At 39.4% G+C, this 26,295-nt stretch overlaps 1 protein-coding gene across 1 annotated transcript; it reads right to left on the reverse strand.

Annotated features, from left to right (window-relative positions):
* Positions 1-6,664: 6,664 nt before the first annotated feature.
* Positions 6,665-25,637, reverse strand: LOC121277765 (heparan sulfate glucosamine 3-O-sulfotransferase 5). Its single transcript, XM_041187403.1, has 2 exons — positions 25,531-25,637; positions 6,665-7,595 (listed from the first exon to the last, which is right to left on the reverse strand). Exons 1-2 carry the CDS (start codon positions 25,635-25,637, stop codon positions 6,665-6,667), a joined length of 1,038 nt encoding a protein of 345 aa, XP_041043337.1.
* Between the last annotated feature and the right edge of the window lie 658 nt (positions 25,638-26,295).

Here is a 26,295-nt window from a genome sequence, read left to right on the forward strand (position 1 = left end):
GACCAGCACCGGGTTAGCTCAGTCAGGAAAGGTGAGTGACCAGGGTGTGTGCTGGATTGATAGCGAACAAGGGAGAGTCAATCAAAAACAAAATAAGCAAAGTCATCATAAAAATCAGGCCAGAGAAGGTTGCGATTATAATGGGTAGCTTCAGGCGTTGCTGAACAATAAATTGAATAAAATAAGGAGGAAGGCCAAAGGGACATTGTCAGAATGTCCACAAAATTCCTTAGTTTGAATTAGGATGCAGCTGATGTACTGTCCAAATTCAAAATGTTTAAACAGCTTACAGACTTTTTTGATTCAGGTACATCTGAACCAGGCAAGCAAGCCATAAAAATGTGATTAGCAATTGGGAATGAAGGCCTACTCAGGCTGAATACATCAGGATTAATGGTAAAAATGCTAAAAGGCCCCCAAAAGATCTAGACTACATTGGAATCAGGTTAAATTTCCATACTCATCGATTAGAGTTCATGTCATTTTGACAACAGCCTAGAGAATTCATAGACCACTTTGTCAGCAGATGCAGAGAAAAGGGCATGTGCTGTGATTTTTAAAACACAGAGCTAGCAGACAGAATTGTTGAGTTGGTGAATCACATACACTTCCAAAGAAGCATTCCAGAAGGATCTGCTAGACAAGCCCAAAATGTATAGCATCGGAGAGCTACTCAAGGATGGACGTAAGTGCGAAGTGATCCTCGCAGATTGACAAAGCTTACAGGTCCTAAGCACAATCCCAATTGATGACGCACTCACTAGAACACCAAAACCCAGCAAGATATGTGGAAGGTGTGGCCTTTTCATGCACCAAGGAAATGCCCATCTTTCCAGTAATTTTGTAATGTGGCAGAAAGGGAATGATAGTGCACCAGAGCAAAGGCTGATGAAGCTGCAAAGAGCTGTGCACTGATCTAAATAGACCATACGCAACAGGCACCATCAAGCAATAAGAATGACCACCTGGTATCTCATGAGAAACATGTAAATGACGTGATTGGCAAACCAGAAAATGACAATGATGTGCATGATGAGATGATAAGCAGTGCAAACATGTTTCACCCTGCCAAGTCAGCACAAAGTACCATTGATACTGCATGAAGTTCCTGAGCATCCTTGATTCAAAATCACATCTGACCTCTTTCATGTCCATGGCAGTGACTTCATTGTTATCATTGACTACTTTACCAAGTACCCCATTATTTGACAATTGCACAACACATCAAGCACAACTGTCGCACATATTCTTAAGCGCTATTTTCAGTTTATTTGATGCACCTGGAGAGATCATTATGGATAACAGTCCGCAATGTATTGGCAATCTGTTTCAGGATATGTGTGAGAAGTGGAATATTGATCACACTACTTCTTCTCCTCATTACTCTAGATCTAATGGCTCAGCTGAACATACGATTCTCCTTGTGAAATCCATAATTCTCAAATGTAGACAAACCAAACAAGATCTACACATTGCAACATTACATCTGAGAGCAACATCTTTAAGTGCAACTAATCCATCACTGGTCAAGCTCATGTTTGGCAACCAGCACATATCAATTTAGCTAATCTTACCCATTCTGCTCTCTCAGAAACTAGACAGCAGCTTTTTAAATTGCAAGAGAAGATGACCAATATGTATGATTAAAAGGCAGGCACAGAATTGCCAAGTTTATAGTTGGGACAACAAGTTTGCATGCAGGGTCCCACAGAGGGTATGTGGCAACCAGCTGACATGACAAAAATATGTTCAGAACCAAGGTTCTATGAAATCATTACACACAAAGGTGCAATGGTGAGGCGTAATGGAGGACAAATCGGATCCATTCCAAATCCGCAACCACCGTACGAGACCCAAAATACAATCAGGAATAACATTCAAGAATGACAACCCCACAGATCACTATGAGCAATTAGATAAACCTTTAGGCAATGTTACAATTACAAGATCTGGCTGTACCAGCAGATTACCTCTATGCGTTAGAGACTCATAGATTCATTAGTCATATACACTTATGCAATGGTAACTAAACATGAACATGTATTGTAAATAGTCTTACTTCTTTGGAAGAGGGGAAAGTGTCTGTAAAAAAAAGTGATGTTGTAATATGCCTTTAAGGAATAGCAGCATGACATCATTAGAAGGGAAGTATATCATTTGATCTAGTCTTAGTTCCACTTTTGCTCGTGAGCAGAACACCACACAGCTCTGATTTTTTCAAGCTTCCTACCTTTGAATAAATGAAGCCACAATGTGTGTACCCAATCCCTTGTGAGTGATTGACACCTTTATATCATTATAAAAACACAACAGAGTCAAAGAGTCATTGCTAATTACTCAAGGGTTGGCATTAACCCTCCAATCTGAAGGGAACCTTGCAGCTGAAGAGGTAAAATGGTGTGAGAGGTTTGTGTCATTTTCCCAAGATGTTCCCAGACCCTCACAATTTTTACTTCCCTATATTGTGGCAGGAGAAGGCTCCTCACCTGGAGGAGAACGGTCTAATTTGAATGACAGAGTTGTGTTTCATTGACATCATTGGGCCCAACTAAAACTTGTGTCATATCTTGCAGCGAAAGAGTTCAGAGTACAGGAAGACCATGGAAGATTTTTTGAAAATAATTTTTTAAGACTTCTTGTGGGTCAGGAAGAGCAGCAATGCTCCTTTTTGTCCCACAAAGATACCTTAGGCCTCCCCTTCCCCAGGCTTCCTCCATAATGATCATCAATGTGCTGACCCCTTACCTGCAACCTGCACCAACTCCCATCCATGCTTACTATGTTGGAGACTGTTTCTGCAGTGGTCTAACATCACATTAATTTTGATGCCTGCTGATGGTGATGTCATTCCTGCACGGGCAGGAGTCAGTGATGGAGATGTAAATGAGGCTGGAGAGTTACATTCTTCTGGGCTTCATAATCCAGGCGGAGGCCAACAGTTCGCTGATCATTTTGACCCCACACCCCTGATTTCCATTCCATTTTTTCGCTTTCTTATTAGTCCCAAAATTCAGCTCGCTTTGAAGCAGTAACTACAAAGTGTAAATTGCCTAAATCAAAAGGGCCAAAAGTTGTCAGTTGGATGAATGTAAATACATGTTTCTGTAGTTTACTGTTGTGTCGTCATTTACATTCTTCTTTCTCTTTTCCTTACTAACATCTATACAAGTTACACAATGCCAATAAATACTGTAGCAAAATGTATAACAATCTTGTTTTTCAAATGCATGTGGTTTATATTTGTGTGTTTGAAGGCAATTATTTCATAATAATGCAGGAGTTTGAAGGTGCTATTCAGCTGTAATGGATCACAGCTGATTTCCTCTTGAAATTCCACAGATAGGCAAGGTTAAAATGGAAAAATTAGAATCTGATCAGTTAGGCCAAGAAAGTTCTGTGGTTTTAACATTAATACACAGCTGCTACATCAAGCTTGAAATGAGTTAAACACCCAGGATTATAATAGTGATTTCTGTCTTATTGTGTTTTAACAGCCAGCATGTCAGGAAAAATGTTAGATATTAAGTGGAAATTTACAACTATAATAGTGAGATTATCATTTCAGTTAAATATCAGGTGCTGAAGTACTGAGAGTGGACCAAATTGTAACATAAGCTGGTTTCACTGTACAGATATGGATCAATTTTTAAAATTTTTGTGGCAAATTAGGACTTAGTCAATATGAGTGTTTATATAAGGTCCTGATAGCTAATACAAAAATAATTATTTTCCAGTCTAGTCACAGAAGTTATTTATGTTGCACAATTACATAGACATTTTCAATGTGCTCTGATATAGTGTACTTCCTTTCTCTGCTTGGCAGATAATGTTGTTAGCAGCAGCATGCCAAATTGTCAACTACTGTGCAAGAACAGGAGATTCACATTTGAAAGAAACTGTAGATGGTGTTAACTCTTTGTATGTATGGAGATTGAGTCAGTGACTAATTTAGAAAGATATGAAAATAGAGAGCAAAGTGTGCAAAAGTAAGTTAGACAGAACTGAAAATCTATTCCCAGTTTAAACACCCAATTCAGAATCAGTAATATACAAAATAGAACTGCTCAGTGTCAAACTAGTATTTACAAAAGTATGTTACATATATACAATTCCGTCCTGTGGTTATATGTTGGTGGTTGGGGAAAAAAAAGACAAAGTAGAGTTTCCATAGAATCAACAGTAACATTATATTAAGACACAAGTAGTCAGGATTCTTGACTGAAAACCGTCACACACATCTACTTGCTCTCAAAACATCATACTTGAAAAACTAAGCTGTTGATTTTTGGAGTTGCTGAGAGACTTTTAATAACACAGAAATTATGCAGTCAGAAAATAAAATAAAATTCATGTGCAGCATGGGAATTCCATTCGAAGCTGCAGTACCCTAAACATTGACATTAAATGAATCATTTTTCAAAGTAATAATAAAATACACCTACTAAAAATTACACTCTCATCTAACCAGATCTATTTAACACACTTCAGCTGATGAACCTGATAAGTTTATTACTCTTTTGGGAGCTTTGCCGAGCTAATCCACACTGACATTTGCTTTTTCTTGACTTTTCTCTTTTTAAACAATTTCAAAGGCATCAATGTTGAGAGTTGCATTTTGAGTAACTGAGTTGAGTGCTAGACTGGGTGGTGCATACCTAAGATTAGCCCTATGCTAAGTTCCTAGTATCAAATGGTCTAGGAGAAGGTTCCCAAATATCAATCTGAATTGTGACTGGCTACACACGAACATTGTTAAAGGAGTAAGAGTAAGGTAAGCTCTCAGTCAAGCAATTCTGGGAGAAGAAGGAAAATATACTTTTAAAAATGCTTTCCCCAATTTTCAACCTTTCATTTGTGAAGTTGCTGATTTGTGCTAGCATGTGACTATGCACCATTCCTATGCCAACTACTCATTTTTTTATGAGTGAGGCAAGGCAATGAATGTTTTCAGGTTATTGAGGTTCAATTATTGAGCATATCATAACTGATTCCAGTGCTGTTTCCCTCCAATATCCACATACACACACCCATTCACTTACTCACTCCAGCTGAAGGTCACTAGATTATGATCATGGAATGAACCTGACTGATATTCCCTCCCATACGAGATGCTTAGCTTCTTTCTGAAATGCTGAAAATTATTTTTTAAATTAATAAATAACAAAAAGGTAATTTGTTGAATGAACATTTTTTGTGGCTTAAACATGCTATGCAACTTCTTAAAAAAAATCAAAATGTGTATGTTTGAAGCGATCTACCTGACTGTTGTACCAATATCTAATGCCAGTGGTGAGAGTTATTGGTAGGGTTACACAGCTATAATTGTGCTGGAATGTTTGAGATAAGGAATAAAACTGCTATAAAACACACCACAATTGTCATTCTCATTTATCCCTTATCCTAAACATTTTTTCATTGATCTACTGATGGCTCTAAAATTATTATATTTTATTTTCTAACAGGTAGCTGTGGTGACTCTAAAACAATAATGGAAGATCAAAATGTTGCTGCATTCTTAGGGCATCACTGGTAATAGCTGCTTCACTCATTTTGCTTAGTAGACCAGATGGAGGTGAGTAAGTAAAATGTTTTACATAGGACATTAATTATTTTAAGCTCAGGAGACTGTGAATAAACTGATGGTAGTTTAGAGCTTGGTGAATCTAATACATCCCATTATTACATATATTTACATATTTTATGTCAGCACTTTTTCCAGGAATGTTTTTCTGAAAGAAAATGGCTATGCATTTACCTCACTATAGAGTCAAATTGTGTGACAGCTGTCTAGTGAGCCTGTAGCTGCTTTAAAATGACAGCAGATCACTACAATCTGTCAAAATTGAGGAAAAAACGTAATCAAAACCTTCACAGCATGCACTAGTGATTGTACTGTACAAACAAAAGCTACATGAAAATAGCATTTCCCCATTGAAACATACAGCCAAATGGAAATAAAAAGCCTATCAGGTTGTGCAATTGAATTTAGCAGTTTCATCCTATTGCATGAATAAGATTGCCCCATTCTGTTAACCCCAAACTAGACAGAGGCAAGGCAGTTGGTACAATAACGACCTAAGGGTTCCAAAGTTTGCTATGTTGTTGAAGATTCAGTGAAAATCTTAGCAATCTTGATGACTAAAGTCTTCACACTAAGACATGGAGAGTGTTAAAATCTGACTCTTATTGGTAGAAAATATCCAGATACGTCACTTAAAACTGGGTTGTCTTGTCCCAAAATGGACAGCAACCACACGTAAGGACTGAAAGGAAGTGGCAATGGTTGATCCCATTTTCAGATAGGCCATGATCATTTGAACGTTGCCTGCTTTGTTTCGCAATAGATTTCTCAAAAATCTAATAATATGGTTTGCTCCCTTTGCCAAGTTGATACAAGAAAGTAGATATGATGATAAAGCAATGATCTCTGCTTTACACTCACATCAATCTTTTTACTAAAATGACCAAAAGGAAGGAAATATAGAAGCCTAAAACATAATTTTGTAAGCATGTCATATCAATAACAAACTCTTATATAGTCAGCTCCATACCATCCCATTTACTGGAAAGGATAACGACTGTTAATCAGAATCATTGAAAGTATTGGATATCACTATTTTGATAGAAAATTTTTGCTTTACATCAACACACAGTGTTGCATGGATCACTTATATGGCCAGCTAAATGTTCGCCCAGTGATCTGATAAAACTTCTGATTGAAAGGATGAAAAAACTTGTGCAGTTTGTTAACAACCAAGGGATCCACTTCAGGGTGTATCCGTCCCTTACTGCCTGCCAGACACTTGTTAAATACAATGTTAAACCGCAGACAGTAAAACCCCCTTGTGGCATTAAAGTATAAATTATACTGGCTTATTCTGGGGGGCAGATTCAGAAACTTCTCCACTAGCTGGAGTTCAGGTAATGGCTCAGTTATGAGGCGATCGCCATCCACAATGTGAAACTGTTCAATGGGAAAGTACTTGAGCCATCTCTCTAGGTGTTTTGTGTATATACTAGTTCTCACAGCCTTGTATTTAGTGTTTACCTCGCAGGTAGCGGAGTCAATTGCAAGTTTCTCAAATTTGTAGTATGTTTTATTCTTCCTTTCCTTTCCCTCCAGCACCTGAGTGTAATCTGAAATAGCTCGAGTTGTTGGCTCACGCACAATGATCAGCAATTTGATGGATGAGTTCATTTTGTAAATTCTTTCAGGGACTTCCTCAGTGATGAAGTATGCTGGGCTTTTCTCAATAGTGATCTGATAGGGGTAGGAAAAGGGCATTTTTTTCCTGTACCATTCAATACCCTTAGCATAGTTTTCATCATTGTCAAAAAAATGGATTTCCTGTGAGGCTTTGACTACAGCTGGGTGTAAGTTCAGCATTTCAAGCAGGGCACGTGTTCCACCTTTGCGGACACCAATAATAATGGCTTGGGGAAGCTGTTGCACCATGTTGTGTAGTCTGATTTGTTCCTTTGTTGCATTGCCTTTGCGTAAATCATGTGACAAGCCTCTCTTGTACTGTAAAGCACGAAGCATGATTTGCTCTTGGTCCCCAAATTGACCTTCTATGGGACATGTGGGCTGGAGTCTGTAATAAAACAAGGATAGTCAGTAAAGCTCTATTAATTATCAATACATATGTGACATTCTAACCACCATAGCCATCTAATTAATCATTAAAAAGATATATACAATAAAATTTATGCTTTCATCTTACTCTCATGCATGTTGTAATGACATCCATTCATCAATTAACAAAAATATCTTTTCCTCAATAGAAATTTTGCTTAGTTTTGGATCTTCTAATAAATAGCTGTGATACCAGAGGAAAAAAAGTTACAATAGCAATACTTTTTTTTATATATCATCTTAATCTGAAATGATCCAGCCGCTGAGAAGCTAGGACATTATCTCCACAGAGTTCTGTGATGACTGAAACAGTAGATCACCAAACAAATGTGATGTTCTTCATTGGAGCTCTTTTTCACCTTCGCTGTCAAGTGGTAAGCTGGCAGTGTGGACCACTCACCTATTGTAGAGCCCAACTATTCCTATTCTGTTAAAAGCAGATGGATTCTGCAATACTCGTATGCTACATGTTACTGTTCAATGGCAGAGGTGAAAGTAACCACAAATGTATTTCAGGAAGGCCACTGGACCATTTGGGCCAAATGTCTTGAGGATAAAGATGACCTTCATATCTCATGATAAGCATGTTATTTTTAGTAAGGGAACACTAATAGCATCAGAAGCCTAAAGCCTATTCAACAGCTTTCCTGCCACAATGAAAGAGAGTTCAACAGCAATGATGGGAGAGGTAAAGTAGAGGAAATGGAAAGTCCAAAATCTAATACAGTAGTATTAAATAAATCAACAATTTTCAGAAGCTGTTTAGCATTCATACCTCATAATCTCTTGAACATTAATTTTAAAATAAATAAATTTGCTGTGAATTTTCTAAAAGTGAATTGGTTTCTAAATTTCCAGAAGTGAATTAATTGGCTACATAAATGGAGCAGAACTTTATTATTGTCAAGTGCCAACATATTTTTGCTGCAACACAAATTAGAATTCAATCTCCGTTTGTTTCTTTTCTATTGATCCTAATGAAAGTTACTTATAAACCAATTGAACTCTAGTACTGGGGTGTTTCAAAATTAGAAGTACGTTAGCACTATTATTTGAGTTGTTATCTCCCCATACCTGTAAACAAGGAAGATAAGAGCACAGAAGAGTGGAAACTGAAATAACAGTGATAAAGAATTGATACATAATGTTGACTTATTGGCTGAGACAATTTTGCAGTCACTATTTCAAAGTTGTATATATCCATACAAAAACTATAAGGCTGATTTTAACTCACCACATTGGTGTAAACAGGGCAATACTGGCTCTCAAATAGAATTGGCCCAAATGATGCTGCAGTACCTCGCTTCCACCATTTTGGTCAGATTCCTGAGACGGAATGCCAGACTGTTTCAGGCAGTTGCCATTCCTAATATGCAAATCAGCGTACTTTAATGTACAAAGGATTCCAATTGCAATTTTGAGATTGTTGTCATTATCAAATGGTTGGAATGTTTACTGCAAACAATCTTTCCATTTCTTCCAGGCATGAGCAGCCTAAACAAAGGTAAATTGGAAGCAGATCCAAATAGCGGCAACCCTTTGAGCAAATTTTCTCACCTTTCCTGTCCTAGGCTCTGTCTCTTGGCTGGCTCGGCATGGAAACCAATCAATTTCTTGTCTTCTCATAATTCCTGAACTGCAGCATCACCTGCTTGGCTCCTTCAGCTTGCAAATGAGGCCAGGGTATAAAATGGTTCAGATGACTCTCCATCAACAGCCTCTCCCACCACTTTTTCATTAACTACCTGAAGTTAAAATTGTCCCTTGTATATTCCACAGGGATAACTGAGGATTTGCAGTCTAGAAATTAATGGCTGGTTTTAGGCAGAAGTAATGTAATCAGTTTGATGAAAAAAGGAAGGTGTGAACAAGTGCACATGCCTTAAGGTAGGGAATTAACTGTCAATTAAAAGAGTGGAACATGCTGGAAAAAGAGCCAAAAGGTACTGAGTGATTGAAAGGATATGGAGGCAAATTCTTCAGCCTAGTTCTGCTGAAGATCAATCCTGTTGTAGTTTGTTTTAGTTACAAAAATGATACAACATTGGTTCGTAAACAATAATTAAAATTCATTAATTAAACAAATCAATGCTAAATAAGGATTTTGGATGAAAGTTGAAAATGGAAAAATCGATCCCATTATATGGAAATTATCAAGTCATATTCAATTGTCTAAGTACTTCTTATAATTCACTACCAGCCACTGACACATTCTTCAATTATTTCCACCACTAGACTGATGACCCATGGGACTGGATTTTATGCTAATGGCAACATCCCTGCAACCCCCTCCCTCCTGTACAAAAGTCATGGGCGAGCCCGCCTCTGCTTCACCAGCTTGCTCCGCAGCCAGTTAACAACCATCAGGACATTAATTGGTTTGAGGGGGGCCTTCCGTCCCCATTAGTAGGATGTCCCACCTCTGAGAGCTGCCGGTCAATCAAATGGCCAGCAACTTTCTTGTTCCAGTAGTGCCACCAGTAGCGGTGGCCACTGCTGGGGCTGCAGGCAGTCCAGAAGAGGAGACGCCAGACTTAAATTTAAGTTTGCTTTTCATTGGGGACAGGAAGGCAGGCCTGTTGGAGGCCGAGATTGTCAGGGTCGTTGGGGGGTGGCGGGGGGGGACTCTAGGGTGGGAAGAATTACCTTGAAGAGGGTATGCCAATGGGCACAGGGAGGCACCCCCCTTGCCCAGACACTAGACTGCCAAGTTTCATCTGGGAGGCTAGATGTGTGACACAGACCTCGACTGCTGGGGTAAAATCCCATCAGTGATGGGAGAAGGCCCTTAATTGGCTATTAATTTAATATATTCAAGACTGAGTTGGACATTTTTTTTGATAGACAAGTGAATCAAAGGATATGGGGGACAAGAAGGCAAATGGAGCGAACACCATAATCAGATCGGCTGTGATGTTATTGAATGATGGAGCAGGCTTGATTGGCCATAAGATCTTGGGCAGTGTTTTCTGGCCCCAACACCAGTGGGCATTGACCTACCTGCGATGATGCCTGCAGGTGGCGGGGCCAGAAAATCCTGCTACTTATGTCTTATTATCTTATGATCTTATTAACTATATCACTGTTCCTTCACTGTGAATCAAAATCCTGGCACTCCCTTCCTATTAAGTACTGTTGGTGTGCCTACATCAGAGGGACTGCAGCAGTTCAAGATGACAGTTCATCAATGTCTTTTTAAGGGCATTTAGGGAGGAACAACAAATGATCGCCTTGCCAGCGATGCTCACATCCCATGAAAAGAATAAAACAAAAAGTTGGTGATATTCTCTTAATGTTCAATGTGCAAACATATGGCACAAATAAATGTATGTCTATTGTATCTGAGATTGAAATGGCCAGCATTACAGTAATTTGCTTCAAACTTATCATTAGGAGTAGATAATAACTAAATATGAACAAGGTGCAGGAGTAGACCATTTGGCCCTCAAGTCTGCTCCACCATTTAATAAGATCACGGCTCATCTGATATTAACCCCAAATTTTAAATGGGAGGCCCCTTATTTTTCAACAGTGACCTCTAGTTCTAGATTCTCCTCTGGAAACATCCTCTCCACATCCACCCTGTCAAGACCCCTCAGGATTTATACCTTTCAATAAAATCACCTTACTCTTCTAAAGTCCAGCGGATACAAGCCAGCCTGTCCAACCTTTCCTCATATGACAACCCACCCATTCCAGGTAGTGGACTGGTAGACCTTCTCTTAGCTGCTTCTAACACATTTACATCCTTCCATAAATAAGCTGACCAATACTGTACACAATAATCCAGGTGTGGTCTCACTAGTGCTCGGTTATGAAGCATAACCCCCTTACTTTTGTATTCAATTCTCCTTGCAATAAATGATAACATTCTATTAACCTTCCTAATTAATTGCTGTATATGTATACTAGCCTTTTGCGATTCATGCGTTAAGACACCTAGATCCCTCTGCATCTCAGAGCTCTGCAATCTCTTGCTATTTAGATAATATGCTTCTCTTTTATTCTTCCTGCCAAAATGGACAACTTTACATTTTCCTACATTATATTACATTTGCCAGATTTTTGCCCACTCACGTAACCTATCTATATCCTTTTGTAGCCTCCTTGTGTCCTCTCCACAACTTACTTTCATACCTTTCTTTGTGTCATCAGCAAATTTGGCAACCATCCTGTCCATCCCTTCATCCAAGTCAATTATTTAAATTGTAAACAGTTGAGGTCCCAGCACTGTTGCTGTGGCACACCACTTGTTACATCTTACCAACCTGAAAAAGACCCATTTGTGCCTACTCTCTGCTTCCTGTTAGCCAGCCAATCTTCTATCCATGCCATTATGTTACTCCCTATGTAATGAGCTTTTATTTTCCACAACAACCTTTAATGTTGCACTTTATCAAATGCCTTCTGGAAATCAAAGTACAGCACATCCACTGGTTCCCCTTTATCCACAGCACATTTACTTCTTCCAAGCACTCCAATAAATTGGTTAAATATGATTTCCCTTTCACAAAACCATGTTGACGCTGCCTGACTACCTTGAATTTATCCAAGTGCCCTGCTATGTCTTCTTTAATAATAGCTTCTAATGTTTTCCCTATAACAGATGTTAAGCTAATCGGCCTGTCGTTTTCCACTTTCTGTTTCCTTTCCTTTTCATAAAATGGAGTTACATTTGCTATCTCCCAATCTAATGGGACCTTCCCTGAATCTAGAGAGTTTCAGAAAATTAAAACCAATGCATCAACTATCTCACTAGCCACTTATTTTAAAACCCTAGGATGAAGTTCATCAGGACCCGAGCACTTGTCAGCCTGCAGCTTCAACAATTTACTCAGTACTGCTTCTGTGGTGATAGTAATTTTCCTGTGTTCCCCCTTACCTTCCATTTCCTGATTTCCAGCTACCTCTGGTTTGTTACTTGTATCCTTTATAGTAAAGACTGATGCAAAATACCTGTTCAATTCATCTGCCATTTCCTTGTTTTCCATTATCAGTTCTGCAGAATCACTTTCTATAGGACCAATGCTCAATTTGTTAACTAATTTCTTTTTAAAATATTTATAGAAACTCTTATTCTCTGTTTTTATATTTCTGGCTTTCTTTGTGTCATACTTCTTTTTTCCATTCCTTATTAATTTTTTAGTCATCCTTTGCTGTTCCTTATGTTATGTCCAATCTTCTGATCTTCCACCTGTATTTGCACAATTATATACTTTTTCTTTAAGTTTGATACTATATTTAATCTTTCCAGTTAACCACGGATGGTGTATCCGTCCCCTGGACTTTTGCTTACTCCTTGGAATGTATCTATTCTGTGTATCCTGAAATTTCCCTTAACTGTTTGCCATTGCTTGTCTATTGACCTATCCTCAACTTAATTTGCCAATTCTCTTTAGCCAGCTCTGCTTTCATGCCCTCATAATCGCTCTTATTTAAGTTTAAAAACATAGTCTCAGAGCCACTCCCCTCTCCCTCAAACTGAGTGTAAAATTCAATCATATTATGGTCGCTGCTACCAAGGGATGCCTTCATTAATTAATTCCATCTTGTTGCACAATACCAGGTCAGGAATAGCCTGCCGTCTGGTTGGCTCCAGAACATGCTGTTCAAAGAAACTAACCCAGAAACATTCTATGATCTTGTTGTCTAGGGTGCCTTTGCCCATCTGACTTTTCCACTTTATTTGTAGATTAAAATTTCTCATTATTATTGTTGAGCCTTTCTGACAAGATTCTATTATTTCTTCCTTTATGCCTCATCCTACCACGTGGTTACTATTTGGAGGCCTGAACATGACTTCCATAAGTTTCTTCTTGCCTTTACCATTTCTCATTTATACCCAAACTGTTTCAACATCCTGGGGCAGAATTTTACACCTCACACGTGGGCGAGCACCTGACCTAATTGGGCATGAAAAAGCGCGAGATGACGTTGGACGAATGTCCCACCGTCATTGCACACTCACGCAATATTTCGCACGGCTGGCACATGTAAAAGTTGGAAGCACGCCCACCAAAAATTAAGAGGGCAACTAAGTCTGTTAATGGTGTAATTGTCTGCAGTTTTTCATGGCCTGTCCAACTGTACGGCTGGCGGATGGGTGAATCGATCGGCCAGGCAGCCTTTGCATTTTTCCTCAAATCTCATCCAAAGGCTGGATGAAATCACCATTAGGGAATAAAATATAATTAAATTTCTGGGGACAGTGTTTTTAAGAGATATGCCTTCAGATGCTTGATTGTGATGCATTGACAGAGTTTTTGCAGCTGTTTATGCCTTTACTTCATTATTTGAAGGTCTGCAGCTCCCTGCAGGGAGCTCTCTCACAGCTCACCTGTGCCTGTGGTGACGTAACCACTTGCCGTCTTTCCACCCCCATCCCAGCAGTGTTGAACTTCCCATCGCGCGTTTCACGCTGGCTGACTATTAATTGGCCAGCCAGTGTGAAATCGTGTTCGGGGGCCGATTGCGGTCAGTGTCCTTTTCCTGGCCACTCCCAGGCCTGCTGGTCACGTGCACCCACCAAGAGTAAAATTCAGGCACTGTTTCCTGAACTTAGGTCATCCCTCTCTATTGGGCTAAACCACAAACCACACCCCCCCCCCACCCACAACCCCCCACCTTTGCCTCGCTTCCTGATCATTAGTAATTCATGGCAAAGCCAGTTTCATGGAATCTAATTTGAACATAACCTTCTTAATATCAGTGAAATTGCTGCGCTTTCTTACAGGAAACTCACACTAGTGTTATGGACAGTGGAGGAGAGATAAACTGAAACCCTCAATTCACTTCTCTTCTGTCCATAATCAGTGTGGTTTATTTTTGAAAAGGTAGATGTGTGTGTTTCTAAACCCTTGTCAGTGTGTGGGTCAAATTAAAAATGGCACCAGCAGTAGATCTTTGTGTGTTTAAACATAGAGGATTATGTATTTACATACTCACTATGAAAGATCTAAAAGTTACATCAGTCACACACCACACACTCAAAGAAGGTACAATTAAAGATGATAGCGCACTTCAACAAACATAAACCAGAAGAATAATTAACAGTTCACATGTCTTTGTGAGTCCAGTGAAGAAGGAAGCATTTTTTGGGGCCGAATATCAGGATTACTGCGGGAATCATTTGATAAAAAATGATCAGTAGTTCGTGAAGTCATGCACTCATGGCTGTTGTATTAGGAGGCCCAGTTTCTTGACAGGTGAACTTGGAATCAGACTGGGAGGCTTTTTAAAAACACTTTAAAGCATCTCAGTTCTTAAAAGGCAAAGATGGTGCATCACTGCCTTTTGCAGCTGTTGTCTCATTGGTGTTATTTTGCAGCCTGCCAGGTATCTTCTGAATTTTGAGAGAAAAGGATTTCAGTACCAGAGAACCAGTTTCAGTCACATGGTCAGCGGCATTGATACACAATAGGAAGTAGACTTGTGGATAACTGGTCTCATCAGCTTTCCTTTGTCACAGTGTGAACCTGCATATGTAGAGTCTAGGAGTCCATTGACTCTGTTTTGGAGTAAGCTTCAAACAATGGCAGGCATGTCCAATCAGGGGGTGGACCCCCACCCATTATGATTCAATCCGGAACTTTCCGGAGGCTTTGTAGCCTGTCTTAAAGTTGCAAAGGCCACCTGGACACCCTGGCAGCCATTTTAATAGTTCAACAGTGTCAATTTTAAATAAATAAAAGGAGTCCCTAAGCTTTCATATGAACACAGTCCATGTTTAAAGTTTTGAATATGACATACCTTTTACTGGAGATGACGGTAGGAGTATCTGATTGACATAGTATTAGTTGCTTTAGACTAATTGCTAAATTACCATGGCTCTGTGGGCAGAACAAATGGTTCTAGCCTGACCTTTTATAGAGTTAATGGGCATTTCCCTACATACGTGTTTGAAGGGTCCACCCCTTCTTTCTGAGCCAATATATTTGCTGGGTAAATTGCAGATTCCTCTTTGCCTATCTCTGACAATTAATTAAAGTTTATTTTTCATTTTCTTTTCAACTCTACACTTGATATTTGCCCTAAGTGCTTGAGAAGGGTAATTAGAGATAAGAAAGTCTATTTGACCCATCTTACTTCATCAATACAGAGAGGTCTGAATGTCTCCTCCCTCTCCCCCACTACTCTATTTGAAATTTATTCTGCATGATCATTACTCTTTGTGAAGAAGGAATTTCCTCTCATCCATTCTAAAATTATTAGTTTGAACACATATCTCCTGTTTCTAGTCCCACAGTTTAAATAATATTAATTATTTGTATACTCTTAACAATTGTAGATATCTCCATAAAATTCTCTCTCATGAAGATAAGCCTTTTCAGACTTTCCTCACAACTCATAACACCATTGGCAAGATTTTCCTGTGTGCTTCGAGATCCTGAAAATGGGACCAAATATGGGTCCTGGGTTTGTAGTTGCTGACAGCGAGGCCAGCATTGCAACACTTCTGGAGACTAATTGGGTTTGTCGATCTTACTGTTCTATTAAGAACAGCGGGTGGGATCACTCCTGCTGACCTCAAAGTGAGAGGTGGGTGCAGCAAAGTCAGGAGGAGATCTCCAGGGTGCAACAACATGAAGACATCTCGGAGGCATAAAATTAAATTTATGATGCAGGTTAGGGAAGGTTGGAAAGCCCTTTTGGGTCCTATGTTAGAGCCGGGGGATTTGCCTTTCTTTCCCGAGGCCTTATCCATAGGGTATAGACTGCCGCAGCTTGTGGGCCACTCCACCATTGGCAAGCCTGAAGAATCGCCCTAATTGGGATCTTTAGTATTCATATTGACAGATCTAAAGATCAGATCTTCAATGCACTTTTGAAACGTTTGCTTGCCTCTCTTTTTTCTTGGTGACCAAAACAGGACAAAATATTCAAGCTGTGATATGACTAGACCACCATAAAGTTTTAGTATTATCTCCTGTGACTTATATTGTACAGTTTTGTCCACGTAGTTCGCATCCTATTGGATTAGTTGGTTGTTGTTGTACTGGTTGGACATTTTTAATGTTAACCTACTCGGCCTCATACAGAATCAGAATCACAGAATCACACAGTGCAGAAGATGCCCTTCGGCCCATCGAGTCTGCACTGACACGTGAGATACACCTGACCTATCTACCTAATCCCATTTACCAGCACTTGGCCCATAGCCTTGAATGTTATGACGTGCCAAGTGCTCATCCAGGTACTTTTTAAAGGATGTGAGGCAACCCACCTCCACCACCCTCCCAGGCAGTGCATTCCAGACTGTCACCACCCTCTGGGCAAAAAAGTTTTTCCTCACATCCCCCCTAAACCTCCTGCCCCTCACCTTGAACTATGTCCCCTCATGACTGACTCTTCAACTAAGGGGAATAGCTACTCCTTATCCACCCTGTCTATGCCCTTCATAATCTTGTACACCTCAATTGGGTCACCCCTCAGTCTTCTCTGCTCCAACGAAAACAACCCAAGTCTATCCAACCTCTCTTCATAACTTAAATGTTTCATCCCAGGCAACATCCTGGTGAATCTCCTCTGCACCCCCTCCAGTGCAATCACATCCTTCCTATAATGTGACGATGAGAACTGCACACAGTACTCCAGCTGTGGCCTCCCAAGGTCCTATAAAACTCTAACATGACCTCCCTATTTTTGTAATCTATGCCTTGATTGATAAAGGCAAGTGTCCCATATGCCTTTTTCACCAACTCACTAAAATGCCCCTCCGCCTTCAGAGATCTATGGACACACAGGCCAAGGTCCCTTTGTTCCTCAGAACGTCATTGAATACTTCCTTGTCAAATAACTCCTTCCAAAAGTGTATCACCTCACACTTTTCAGGGTTAAATTCCATCTGCCACTTATCTGCCCATTTGACCATCCCATCTATATTTTCCTGTAGCCCAAGGCACTCAACCTCACTATTAACCACCCGGCCAATCTTTGTGTCATTCGCATACTTACTAATCCTACCCCCTACATAATCATCTATGTTGTTTATATAAATGACAAATAATAGGGGACCCAGCATAGATCCCTCTGGTACACCACTGGACACTGGCTTCCAGTCACTAAAGTTTCATCCTTAACTATTTTAACATTATTCTTGTCGTATGTGTGTCTATTATTCCTTCAACTGTTCACATTGTTCTGCACAAAATTTCATCTGCCATAGCTCCACCCACTTATATATCTTATTCAACACATTCTGCAATTTCTGAGCTGTTCCTTCACATTCCACTGCTCCGTCTGGTTTGGTATTATCTGCATTCTCACTGGAATGAGATTTTGAATCCAGGTCATTCATGTATGAAAAAAGAATTGGTACCAGCATCGAGTCTGAAGTGCTCTACATAGTATTGACCTCTTGCCAAAATAACCCTTCCAACAAGTGTACATTGCTTTCTGCCTTTCAGCTATTTTCATATCCATTCCCAGGTCATACCCTGAATCCCGACAACATTGTGTTATGTGGAGCTTTATCAAAAGCCCTCTGGAAGTCGAAGTACAGCATGCTATTAGGGTTAACACAGTCTACTTGGACTGTCATTTCCTCAAAGTTGAGAAGGTTAATCAGGCAGCATCATTTCCTTTCCAAATCCATGCTTACTGCCATTATCTAGCCTTGCTGTATGGAATTTGACATTACTACACTTTGGCTGTAAAGCATTTTGAGACATCACAAGGCTGTGGAAGGTGCTATATAAATGGAAGTTACTTCTTCTATCTCAATTCCATTGTTTATCTGGAATGGAAGTAAGATGATGATGATGCTACTTGCAGTTATATGGCACTGTTAATCTCTCTCTCTTAGGTTGACATAGATGTAGAGTAACAATTATAATTTTGCATCCAGGTTGTTAATCCAGATAATTACATCAGGAGAAGCGGCATGTGTTGCTGTGATTCTCCTTCATATTTGTGAACAGGACAATGAGTCATTATCTATTCCGTGGTCAGTTATTTCCCTTTTCTGCATCCAGTATCTGCATTTTCCATTGTTTATAAAGGGTGAAGTTTAGGGTTACCCATGAATTTAGTGGAAAAGCGAAGTCAAAGGGATCATTTGCATAATATCTTCCATGAGGTGTTTGTGACTTTTTTGTGAACTCAATTCTGCCTTCCCAAGCTTCCTTAGGGTTGAATTCTCATTGCTAAATGTTAACACATGGGCTTAAAAGGGCTTATGTGACCTCAAACAGTGTTGAGGGACATTGTTGATGTCCTGGTGGAAGGAGCAGTGTTGATTTTCCTAGATTTGCTGGATTTCTCGGAGGTTGCAACACCATAACAAGTGGACGGCGAGCAATTTGTGACAGCATGGGCAGCCAGGTTATAGGGATCTTCCTGGTTGTTTCAGTGCTGTGTCCAATTCGACACCAAGAAATTGAGTGCGGTGTATGATTTCTTCTGGTCCATATCAGTAAGTGCACAGTACTTGGCTATATCGCTGAAGTCCAAAGCAGTGAAAAAGACAATGCTTCCCAATTTCTGGACCAGGTTGACCCTATGTGGCTATCTTCTTCAGGTGGTTGTAGAAGTTTAACATGTGACCCAGCTTCATTCCAAGACAGATCAGAGCAAAGCCATGTCACATTGTATTGCCAAAGCAGGTCATTTTCAGTGTGTGCTTAACATTCCTGTTATCAAGATGAATTCAGTGGCTGTTGTTTTGTGGGGGTTTGGCTAATCTTTCATTTCTGGAAATACTCCAACGCGGAACTTCCGGAGAGTGTGGTGGAAGCACATTCAACTGAGGCCTTCAAAAGAGAATTGGATAATTATCTGCAGAGAGTGAGAACCCATTTCAAGGTGGAGATGTTTGTTTGTGTCGCCAGGACAAGGTCATCCGTATATGTAAATTTGTCCACCTTCATTGGAGGCTTGTTGCTCATTTAAAAACTGAAGCATGAGTACTAAGCCTTGTGGCAGTTCATTGTTAAGGAAAAGGGGTGAGCTGACTTTGTGGACCAAATGGATAGGTAACCAGCAATTGCTCAGCATCATCCACATCAGACAGTGTTTTGAGGCAGGAGATGAAGCACTTTTAATGTAGCATAACCTGTTTTGTCACCCTTTTTGAATATGGGCATCACATAAGCCTGTTGTCAATCTACTGGGCCAGAATTTTTCTGCTCAGCGTGCAGGGGTGGGCCCTGTACGCCGACACATAAAATGATGTGAGGTGATGTTGGGCTTGTGTCCCGACATCACCATGTGTCATTCTGATCTTTTGTTCGGCGGGCGCGCACCAGAGTCGGCTGTGCGCCCGCCGAATTGTCAAAGGTGTCTTAAGGCCATTAAAAACTAAGTAACATCATTTTCAGGGCTGCCCATCCAATCTTAAGGTTGGCGGGCAGGCAAAGAGCCCAGGCGGCCTTTGCATTTTTCATGAAATCTCATCCACGGGTGGGATAAGGTTTCATGAAGGTTTTATTAATTAAATAAACATTTTTAATCAAGATTCAAAAACATATCCCAGCTCATGTGACACTGTCACATGAGGGGACATGTCTGAATAATTTTATTTTTTCTTTGTTTTCCCCCTAACTTTACAGCTATACTTAATTTCCCTGACGCATGGAGCTGCCTCAGGGAAATTACTGCGCTCTTTTGCGTATGTGCTGAAAGAATGCAGGCCCTGATTCTCTCTCCAACAACCCCCCCCCCCACCACCGCCGCCTGCATAGGTAGTGCTGGGCACTACTGGGTGCGCTTTATGCTGGGCGGACCTTAATTGGCCTGCCCACGTGAAATGCCGGCGCACAGCTGATTGCGGGCGGTGATTGGCTCTGCACCCGCCCGCGCCCGCTCCCACTCCCAACTGGCCTGCCTGACGGGGAGAAAATTCTCGCCCGGATTCATTATGATTACCAAAGCTGTGCAAATCTTCCCCCTGGTCTTTTTAACCCTGGGATAAATACCAGCCATCCCTGGGTTTTATTTGCTTTGAGCCTGTGTAGTCTATCTAGAACTTCCATCTCATTTATAACAAGTCATTGATTTTACTTGGGGTATTTTTGCTTTGCAAGGTTATGTTGCTCATGTCTTCCCTTGTGAATAATTGGAGGGAATAGTGATTCAGAATATTTATTATGTTCTGCTCATCCTCAGTCTTGAGACTGTGTCTTTTCCACTCTCCTCTGACTGCCTCTTGCTAATGTGGTACTGAAAAGGTTCTTTTTACTATTAGGCTTAGCCTTGGCTGCTATGTTTGTTTCCAGGTCTTTCTTCATGCCCACATTTTTAACATGTTTCTACAGTTTCTCCCTCAATTAGCTCCATCTCTCATTCCCTTGAAGAATCTGTCAATTCCTACACAATGGATCTTAATTGAAACAAGGCACACCCGCCCTCCCAATTTTCTCTTTCCCTCCCTGAAGGCAGTGGTTAATGTTGGCTATGATTCCACCATGTGCTGACACCCCTCTGATATATCTGACAAATGACTATTCTTTATGTGTGAACTTGGAGGCCGAATTATTGCATTATTAACTAGTTATTAATTTTGTTGGGGCCGTGAGCCGAGCCCAACTATGTCCTTAATTCATTTCTACAAACACATTCATTTTCTAACAGTGGTTGCTGGATTGGGATCAGGAGTTAGGAGCTGTTGATTTTTTTCCTTCCCTGAGGCTAAAAGTAATGCTGTTTCACCGTTTTGGCTGAGGTCAGCTAAATCAGTAAAATTCATAGAGCAAATCTGGGATTTTATTTGCCTGTATGTATGAGCATTATACTAAATAGTTTGTTTACCCACAGTGGCTTGTATAGAGACTGAAGTAATTTTTGTCATTCTTTCTGGGGCTGAACTAAAACTTGCCAGTTCTTGCATGAAAATACTTCCACAAAACATAAATCTCCGAGTCCAGAAAGCCTTGAAATGAACGTTCAGCAATAAATAAAGGCTTATGATCTGGACATGATACGTAGGATCTATATTACATTCAGAAACAGTATTTGTAGTATCACACTAGTACAAGGCTGACCTGTAATATAAGAAGAAAGAGCAAAAGCTGGGTTTCACCTACACTACAGGAGAAACTGGAAATAACAGGTTTTCTACATCGTATAAATAATAATGAAATAAATGAGATTTAAATCATATTAACATGATGTCAGTTTATGACACACAGCTGACATAACTACATTAAATTTCTGTTTAAATTATTGAGCATGTCTGCCTTACAGAACAATTACAGAAATGGATTTCATCAAAGATTTATTGATTCTAATCATAAATTAGAGTGATCTATTTATTGCTAGTAATAGTGGGACCAATCAGAGAAACATATCAATTACCTTTTCAATATCTAACAGTTCCCTTCTTCTACTATTGATTAACAATTCTTGCAATTTTTTTCTCCTGGCACTAGTGACTTGTCATTTATACACTGCTCTGGGGGATCTGTATCTTGACTATTCCCAGAGAGCATCTGTACACCATCATTAATGTAAAATGTGTTCATTCTGATCCTATTGACATCACATCATTTGGTGTGAATGTGCAAAGTAACCCAATTTGAATTTGTAAGTCCCTTGCAAACATGGTCAGGTCAATTTTACTATAGATTGTCTCAGGTTCAATTCTTCTTTAAAACAAGAAAACAAGCTAGGAAAAAACTATTGTAAAAAATATTCACAAAAAGATTATATCTGCTTTTAAATCCATGTGGATGTTATAATAGGTGGTTGCCCAGAAAGCACCATTTAATTTAGAAAATATAGAATACATAATATGTAAATATATAATTTAGAAATCAAGATTCCTGCTGGTCACATCTGAAGTAATAGGAAATCAGACATGTGGCATTCTGAGCTCATTTGGTGTCACGTTGTCTGTGAAATGCTATAGTTTGACATACACCTCATGTCAATTTGCCTGTACGTTCAGTTCATTTTTCAGGCATAGTGTTGCTGATCAATCAAGCCAAAACTGATGACCAATTTCCATGTCAGACACAAAATAACAGAACTGGCAAAACCATTTCTTGTTCCTTTGTATTTTTTTTAGACGAACAAATTCAGAGCCTTACAGGCGCTATCAGAGATTTTGGATGTGAAGAGCTGGGGGGGGGGTGCGGTGGGGGGTGCGCGCGGCACAGGGTGGTGGTGGTAGGGGGAGGTGGAGGGAAGGGCACTGGCTGAGGAGTAAAAGACAAGGCCACTGCAAGAATTACAGCATCTGTAAATGTCAGGGTGTAAGTTGGAGTGAGAAGTCCAGAATAAGGAAGAGGAAGAATATTCTAAATATAAATGGCTTGATGGAGGTGGCTGAGGGGTTTGGGGGTTGGGGGGGGTGGTGGGGGGGGAGGATGCTAGCTTAAAAAGTAATATAGAACTTCTTTTTATTAGTTTTTTTAAATACCTAATTCTATTATTTTATTTAAAATTATTTGAAATACATCTGACATTGCCTTATTATTTTTCTTGTTTCGTTAATTTGTATTTCTCTTTTTCTCCTGTTGTTCTCCTCCTCTGCTTGTTGACTTTGCTGTAATTACAATTACTTTCAGTACATTTATAACAATGCCTAATGTTGAACATAGAATGACAACACAAACCTCCTCCTTCACTGGTCATTACTGTAATGCAGAATTGCTATTTTTATTATTTCTCTCTTTTTCATTTCTATTCTTGACTCCAATGCTAGGGGTTACCTGAGTATGTTCCAGGTGACTCACAAGCTAATTTTCAGCTCACTACCTGTGAGGGACAACTCAACATTTAATATCACCTCTTCATGACATAGCTGTAACTAGGAACTTACCTTATTTAATTTTATTAGCACAAAATAATTTCAGTTTTACCTATTATTTGTTTTTATACATCATATTTGTTATTTAATTTTATTTCTTATACCATTTTAGCTTTACTGAATGAAAAATATTTATTAGTCGTTTATTTATTGCCATACTTAATGAAAACCAAAATGTAGCAAATTCCATATATTTAATTTTGCTGATCTGTGAAGCTGCGCAGGGTATAGGAGCCATTAAGGTGCTTTACCATCAAAAGTTGTAAATGTCTCAATTACACAATGAGGAAAGTATTATTTTTATTGGAGCTGTCATGTGGACATAATCTTACTTCCTTCACTTAGATAGGGTACACCTTGCCGGACCAGCAGTAGGTAGCTTGTCTGTGATGATAAACTGTGTAGTTTCAGCTGGTTATAATCAAGTAGTATTTTTTCATGCTCTTGGGGGTCCCATAAGACTTAGTTCTGCAACCTGCTCTTAAACTCTCTGGACTTAGTTAAGTGGGGAATGTGCTTACAGGGAAAGAATATCACTACCTAGACTGCACTGGGCAAACAGAAACCCTACCTGTATATATTATTCAGTGGCATGGTTTGGATACTCTTACATGAAATGATTGTTTTCTGCATGGGTAAAGTACCCAACTGACCAAAGAATTGATTGTGTTAAAGATGGACTCACAAACAGACTAATGAACTTAGAGGGATTTTACTTGAAATGCTTTTGTTTTATGGGCTAGCAGTGAGACTGTTTGGTTAATTTCTGCAGAATTTCTGCTAATTTATAGATAATGTAATTGCCAGCTCCATTTAAATCTATATATATATTGCTGAAAAGAGAGCCATGTTGCCTCTCTTCATCTTATGTCTCATGAGGACAAATGTAAGAATACAAAATTTTCAACACACATCAATTTATACTGCAGGAGAAAAGGGCGCTGATTGGTTGCCAAGTCAACTCTGATTGGCCAAGGTGTTGCCATGGAGAAAGTAACAGGAAACAATAGGCTCCTTAAGCTCCCTGGTAATTCAAAAAAGACACAAGGCTTGAACATATTCTTTTAGTTTGTGAAGAACAGGTCCCTGTGTATGAATGTATGTCACTTCTAGCAAGCATAAATGAGCCACATAATGAGCTCGATTGATTATCTTAAATTAGTTGTTAGTGTTATTATTATTCAGACACTCAGGATTGTTCAGCAAGTGCTGCCCAATCATGGAATCACATCGAATAGTAGATGTTATGTTTTGGGTTTTGCAAGAACATCTCTTTGGACTGATGCCAGCATCCTGTTTGTGGAAAATACCATTCATGTGGTCACATGAATGGTAACAGTGTGAAACAGCCTGCTTAATCCATTGTTCAAATTTTTGAGATACTTTGCCTTTCTAGGGTAATTTGAGGTAGACCAGGCACTGTTCAGGTCCGAAAGTGGGGGTCATTTGTGAGTTTGTGCAGCACACAGTGAAGAATGATCTGATCAGGATAGCCATTGTCATGCAGGGTAGCTTTGATGAGCTCTATTTCTATGTCAAGCTTGCAAAGAGAGTAAATGTCAAGTGCCCTATCTACAAAATTGCTAATAAGGTCAAAGTTATAGCATGTGGAGTTATACAAGTCTCAACATGTATATTAACTGGTCAAATTGTAAACCAATATATTTTAATTCTGAATTTTATAACAAAATATAGAGCAAGCACAGAACACTGACTTAATTAGTGTTCTTGGAATAATCTAAAACAGCTAATCTTTTTATTCCATACAATAAAACGTTTTGCATAGAAAACTGCTCACTTTAATGAATGTGTTACTTTTAGGTTCTCTTTTCCCATCCCTTCCCTGCCTGTCAGCCTGGTATTGGCTCACCCAATGCCTCTACAATACTAAAAGAACTGGGGCTGTGTAAGCCTCATGTTGACTTGAATTCAGGCTTCTTACCTATCAGAATGGAGAAGCATTTTGTCTTCAGGAAGGTTCTCCAAGGTCCTGAACTTGTAGATGTGAACTTACATACTACTGACATATCAAATAAGCACAAAATTAAGAAAGTACATTCAACTGGAACTTACCGTGCAGAAAAAAATCAGGTAATGCAACAGAAATGTTACTCTTTCAATGTGAAAAGAGAATAAGTATACAAACCTATCCAAGCTCCCAACTCTGGCAACTATATATAAGAGACTTCCAACAGCAAGGCTGCCCAACACAAAGAGCTTCTGTCTCAGCAACACTTGCTGTTTGAATAGCATGGCCCTCCATCAATCTTCAGGACTGCTTCTTCAGCCTGTAGGGACCAGAGGGTTAAAACACCAATCAGAAATGTGGAAACCCATAGGCTACCATTAATTAGAAGTTAGTTGATCAATCATTTGGTTTTTAAAGGTTAAGTAAACACATACTTTGAAAAAATGGAACCTGTAGATAATCTGTAAGATCAATGTTTTTCTCCCATAATGAAGACTGATGATTCAGTGTGAAGCCTCAAGGATAGTATACTCAATATTGAGCTTTTTTTTGCACATTAACAGAAATGCATAGTGCCAGTTTACAGGAATTAGCATCATCCCCTTGCAGCTAACTGTTATCAATCACAAAAGTTGGAGGGCCACCTTTATGTAGAGCAGAAGGACTTTCTATTACCTTTTGTCTGAGAAAGTTTTGATTTTTTTCAGTTTTATTGTTGTTATAGAATTCAAGGGGGTTATTACAGTATTATCAGATGAATGAAGCAGCTGGAATATCATTCATACTCCCCTCAAATTCATCACATTGTTTGATACAGTTCACTTTATAGCTGATATTGAACCAACTTATGTTTTCTCAGAATGCTTTTTTCTTTCACCATATATTTACTAATCTAGTAATTTAAAGTTTACTTTGTTCCAACTTCTTAGTTTGAGTTGAATA

The sequence above is a fragment of the Carcharodon carcharias genome, chromosome 5 (genome assembly GCF_017639515.1).
Source record: "Carcharodon carcharias isolate sCarCar2 chromosome 5, sCarCar2.pri, whole genome shotgun sequence".
Taxonomy (NCBI): Eukaryota; Metazoa; Chordata; class Chondrichthyes; order Lamniformes; family Lamnidae; genus Carcharodon; species Carcharodon carcharias.